The 6024-nt window shown below is 37.9% G+C and overlaps 1 protein-coding gene across 2 annotated transcripts in view; it reads right to left on the bottom strand.

Moving 5' to 3' along the window:
* Positions 1 to 6024, bottom strand: part of Vps13b (vacuolar protein sorting 13 homolog B) — a 543216-nt gene that overhangs the window by 247765 nt on the left and 289427 nt on the right. For both annotated transcript variants that reach the window (XM_021183993.2, XM_029469591.1), the window contains exons 32-33: positions 5249 to 5375; positions 1745 to 1888 (exon numbers count right to left, since the gene is read on the bottom strand). In XM_021183993.2, coding sequence (XP_021039652.1) covers positions 1745 to 1888; positions 5249 to 5375 — 271 coding nt within the window. The remainder of the gene's footprint in view (positions 1 to 1744; positions 1889 to 5248; positions 5376 to 6024) is intronic.

Genomic DNA, 6024 nt, shown 5'->3' with positions numbered 1-6024 from the left:
CAGTACAGGGGAATGCCAGGGCCAAGAAGTGGAAATGGGTGGGTGGGGGAGTGGGTGTGGGAGGGTGTGTAAATGAAATAAATACCTAATAATAAAAAAAGGAATTAAGAAAAAATATTTATTAGAAATATAAGATAAATTAGCCCTTTTAAACTATAGCTTGAATCATTAGAGTATTAACATAACTAAAATATCTTTATACTCAGGACAATTCTAATGTGCTTTATGTTAATAACTCATGACTGGAGTCTGTTCAGAATTAATGCTCACACAAATACCTCTTCAGGGATAGGGGTGTCATTAATGCCACAGAGTATAAGGCTCACCAATTTTAAAGAATCATCGAGCCTGTAATTCCAAATGACCACCCAAAAGGAAGAGCCACACAAGCACCTGAAAAACAGCCGTCACTGCCTTCTACTTGAAGAGCATGGGAGGAGTGCTCGAGTCACAGTGGTTGTGAATTCTATGTGCCCTGTATCTGCTAATACTTGTACTTACTAAGCGGCAAGTAGGTAGATAAAGATTTAACACTGTTGTTAGGTTGCATGAATTTCCCAAAAAATCTGTGAGTTAGATTTCTTTAAGGAGTCAACAACAAAAATAGGCGAAAGTAACATGGAAATGTAGAATTCTCTTATCCATCCTCTCTTGCTTCTGAACCATCAAAAAATGCATAGGGAATATTTTTAATTTGCTCTTTTTATGTCAAATAATTATATTTCTACATATTTTCTTAAATATACTGGAAAACATTTGGGATACTATATAAATTTATAGTCATTTTAAAGTCATTAATGAATGAACAAACTATGGGAGGTAAAAGATGATCAGGGCAGAGACATCAACTTTTCACACTGAACTTAGTTTTGTTTGTTGATTTTTGTCTTTTTAAATGAAGTCCACGTGGAGAGTACAGTCAGTGTATGATTTCTGACAGGCAGGAAGTGAGCTGATTTTAGCAGTTGTAGTTCAACTCTGAGGTACCTCACTCTATCTCAGGCAGGTTGGTTTTCCTTTACAACCCCAAAGTCTCACCTGTCCAATGGGTTTCTCACAGGATTACTAGAATTTGCCTGACGATCTGTGAGCAAATGTGTACAGAAAGGTTCTGTGTCACTCTCTGGAAGAAAAGCAACACCTCTTGCACATATAGTTTCTCACAGAAGATTCATTTTCCTGTACAGACTTGAGTAAAGAAGTATCAGAACAAAAAAGCAGAGAAAAGCTGTCTGGGGAAAAAAATCTAACAAGCACACTCCAGCTCTGCTGTGAGCATCTGATTCTGTGTGAGGCATTTTGAGCCTTCCAACAAGTCAACTTGAGAACAAAACTGAAATCCTAAGCAGGCATTCAACCTATGATCAAGGCTATTGACCACCAAACACAGTGAATGCTTTCTGTATTAATCCTTGAGGATGCTACTACAGAATGCTAACAAAGTTAAAGGCCCGATCATGGGAAATAACTGAGTAATTGACAATGACACCAGGGTTCTCACAGCTCACTTTAGAAACAAAATCTTATTCCTAACATTTTCTTAAGTCAGTCTACAGTGATTTATTTAAGTTGCATGATAAGAGGAAAAGAGACTATACAAATTAAAAACATAAGACATCAATCTAAAACAGTTTATGGACATATTTTGGAAAAAGTTAATGCAGGCTAGTTAACAGAAAGCATTTAAGTGTCCTTTATAAAGTTTGTAAAAATGCAATAAGAATAGACATCAGGTAATAGTTACCTCCGTGGCCTTGGTTGATGGCTCCAATCCAGTCATATTTGCTACTATTAACTGATGTAAGAGTTGAACCTGAGCCACACTTAGGAAGAAGTCCAGGTTTGTGGTTATGTTCACTTCCAAGGAATGGCCACACACTAAAATCTCCTAAAGAGGGGATGGGGCAGGGGGGATAGGATTAATAGAAAATTTAAAAACAATAGTCATCAGATAGTTTATCATTGTTATTGGATGCTTACTACTTTCTAACTCTGTGGGGACTCAAGTACACAATTAATGAGAAAAGCAAAACTCACAAGCACATCTGTAAACAGAGTTCAGTGGTGAATTCTCTACTAGGCTGTGTGCAAGATAGGTGTCAAGGAACAATAGGAAAGTTTCCCCTTTTCAGATCCATTTGTTTTTATTTTCATACTTTGAACTACTGGTATTGTTTTATATGTAATTAGTGGTGCAATTTTGCAGGAAATGTTCTAACAGCTACTGAGAATCTCTTATACAGCAAGCCCTACAGCAGAGTTCTGGGACCCCATCAGGAATACCTCCCTCTCCAAGATTAGAGTGGCCTTCAAGGCCAACACCCGAAAACAGGATGCTAAAGGTAGGCAGTTAAAATTAGAAACACCATAATATAAACATTAGTCAAAGTCTACAATAAATGATTTATAACAAAGAAAAAGGCTGAAGCAAAAGATATCAGCACTAATTTCTCTTCTTTAACTGCCAGAATCTTGGCAGCAAGAGGCAGATGTTGGTCACTTAATGGGAGCTGTTCTTCATAACTGTGTCACTTGAACATTTACCACTAGAAATCACTGAGAGGAGGTGAACAAAAGAAAAAATGACACAGAGCTTCAGCTAATGAGCACAAATCCTGCCTCATACGAACAGTGTTCAAACGCCTCCAATTCCTCCTTACTCATGTCATAAAAGAACAGACTTAAGGATACTGTAGCTGGCCCAAATACGTACCAGACAGTTTAGAGCTGCTTTTAACAAAGCCCTAAAGAACAGTATGTCTGGCATGATTATTTTTCTCATAAAATTTCTTTCACAAATTTCCTGTATTTATCATATTCATTTTATTTTCTAAGTCATGATGAAAAAGGAGAAGAAAATGATTTAGCAGTATCTTCTCATTATAAAGACTTAAAGTTATAAACATTTCTATAAAACAATAGTTGTATTAGTGACATATGTCCTATAATTAGAGGATAAGCAATCCTAATCTAGTGCCAGTATGAAAGGGAGTGGGTAGACTAAGTAGCTTAAAAACAAGTGACAAGGCTATGTTCTACTCCTGTTCCTCCTGTAACGACCTGCTTGACAGTCTACTGTCTAGAACAGTGTGCAGGTGAACGGGAACACTTCTTCCAACACAACTGAGAAAAGTACAAGGCAGCCAGCTGATAGGAAACCAGTGAGCTGTAAGCCCAAGTTGTACACAGAGCATTCCATCTCCTGCTTCCTGAAAACGAGGAATTGTTACTAAGGCCTTCAAACCAAATTACCAGTTAATAAAGCTGGGATAGAATTATATTAGCATTTTGAGATATTTTTATTTTCATTTCTTAACTTTGTGATGGCAAGTTCTTAAGAATATAAGAAAGGAATATTTCTAGACAAGAAGTTCTTCAAAGAGATTTTGTGGTTTTGTTTGTCTGTTTTGTTTCTTCTTCTTGTCGGTTATTTACTCATCTTTTATTTTGTGATAGTTTTGGTGGTCAAAGTCATAGCTACCCACATAGCAGGGAAGTACACTATGTGGGTACTACATGGCTAGACCCAATATTTAAATTTATTGAACCAAATATAAGAAGTTAAAACAAGAAGTTAAACAGTTTTCTAATGTGTTCATGTGAATCTTGCCTCATTTTCAGTTTGGGTGTATACCTCATAAGGTATTGTGTAAAGTCTACACCAGTTGTGTTACTAAGAAACCAGCTATAAGACTTACTCCTTACACAACTTTTGGGGTTATAAAGAAACCAAACTAGCTCCTTCTCCTAGTCCTCCTCTATCCTACAGGACCTTAGTCTCTTGGTGAAGACCCAGGGTCTCTTAGTTCTTCCCTGCTGTCCTTCTCAGCCTTTCTTTCCAGACCATCTCCATTCTTTGGTGACTTCCCCCATGTGACACCTGTACCTGGACCCCGCCACAGCTGCAGTAACCCTCTACCATCATTACTAAGGCTTCTTCAAGAAGACAGCAATCAACACAAAACCTCACAATTAGATAATGTTTAGTGAGTAAGAGACTTTGGCAAACTCATCCCCAAATGGGATGTCTTCATCAAAACCCTCCCCAGCTAAAGGTTCTGGGATCTCTGAGGAATAGAAGGTAGAAAGATTCTAAGAGGTGGTGGAGGACACCAATGAAACAGCACCTTCCAACACAACAAGACTGATGCACAGGACAGAGCCTGTGACCACAGCTACAAGATGGAAAAGGGAAGTGGACACAAAGGCTTGTCTCTAATCCAAAAGCTATTTTCAGCTAATTCCTATAGGGAAAGAAGAAATGGATTTTTTTCCAATGGAGTGTCAGTGGACAGAGGAATCAGTCTAGGCTGAGCAACATGCCTAGGGTAGCTATCCCTTCCCCCTAAAAAAGACTTCATGGTTAATGTTTGTGTGTGTGTGTGTGTGTGGTTTCATGATTTTTTAAAAGTTTTTCTTTTCTTCCTTTCTCTTTCCTTTCTTCTTTTGTTGTTATTTTTGTTTCTGAGACAAGTCTCTTTATGTAGCCCTGACTATCCTGGAACTTACTATGTAGACCAGGCTGGCTCAAACTCAGAGATCCACCTGCCTCTGCCTCCTAAGTGCTGGGATTAAAGGCCTGGGACATCATGCCTGGCTTCTTGTTTGTTTGGGGTGGGGGAGGGAAGGAAAACATGAACATGAAGATGAAGCTTCATGAACAGAGAGGTGAGGAGAATCTGAAATGAGTTGGGGAAGAAAAAAAAAGAATATGATTAAAATATATTGTATGAAAAACTTTTAAATAAAAATTCATTAAAAAAGAAACTAAAGTAGGCCTAACTTTTGCCATATATTATAAACCTCAAATGAGATTATACAAAAATTATTTTTCAAAAATTTAGAGAAGGAATATAAGCTTCCTATTGTTTTAGATTATTACAAAGTATCAATTTCACTTAGCTATAATTATAAGCTATTAGATGCATGGTGACCTGAAAATACTCATAACTCAATTAAAAATACTTATTTAGCAAACATGAATGCTAAAATGATTCTTTCAGATCAGGCAGCCAATGGGAGCTGTGCCTCAGCTTCTTCACCTGGAAAATTCAGTTACTAAGAGTCACCTGTCCTGACAGGGTTACCAGGGGCAGTAGAGACTCAGCTTTTCTAAGTCTTGATGGTGATTGTCATTATGAATAAACTTATGTGATGTAGTATAAGATGATGCAGTGAAACTGTATCATACAGGGAAGAGTCACCCCATTACTCGACTAAATTGGAGTCTAAATTCTTCCATTCTAACCTCCATATGCAGATTTTCTTGGGAGATTATTTTGGTGAAAATGATGGCAGGTGCTCCAGTTATTCGTACAGAAAAATCTGTCAAGATGGGTGTCAAAATTGCTCTCCTTTCTTGATGACGCTGTATGCTAAAAAGATAAGGCAAACAATTGTTATTCATTAAAAAATGAAAACAGAAAACTATTATTCACTTACTGTTTTTCAAGGATAACTTTATTTTGTTCAAGTCTGTACTACACACGCGCACAGCAAAGTCTCATCATTGTTTTGAGAGTGTCTATTTGGTTTTTACATTCAGTTCCTTCGGTTCTGTAAGGTCTCAAAAAACTGCCCGAGAAAAGAACCTCTGAGAAATTCAAATGAACTTAAGCAATTTCCCAACAATATCATCCTAGGTCTTATTACATTTTCTGTTTCTAACTCTATTTGTTCTCGCAAAGTTTCCTATCTCTTTTGTTACTATCAACGATCTTTCTATTTTCAGAATAATTATAACTTCCTATTTTTAATATACTATATGTTCCATTTGACAAAGACCATCTCCCCTTACCCCCAATTAAATTCTCCCAAGTCTCCTTATGTAGGCAGGGCTTGCTTAGAATTTCCTTTGTAAGATAAGCCTGGCAGTGAGCTCTCAGTGATCCTCCTGCCTCTGCCTCTGCCTCTGCCTCTGCCTCTGCCTCTGCCTCTGCCTCCTCTGCCTCTGCCTCTGCCTCTGCCTCTGCCTCTGCCTCTGCCTCTCTGCCTCTGCCTCTCTGCCTCTGCCTCTCTGCCTCT

The sequence above is a fragment of the Mus caroli genome, chromosome 15, assembly GCF_900094665.2.
Source record: "Mus caroli chromosome 15, CAROLI_EIJ_v1.1, whole genome shotgun sequence".
Classification (NCBI taxonomy): Eukaryota; Metazoa; Chordata; class Mammalia; order Rodentia; family Muridae; genus Mus; species Mus caroli.
The sequence above is the reverse complement of the archived record's forward strand: the minus strand, read 5'-3'. Positions and strand labels throughout refer to the sequence as shown.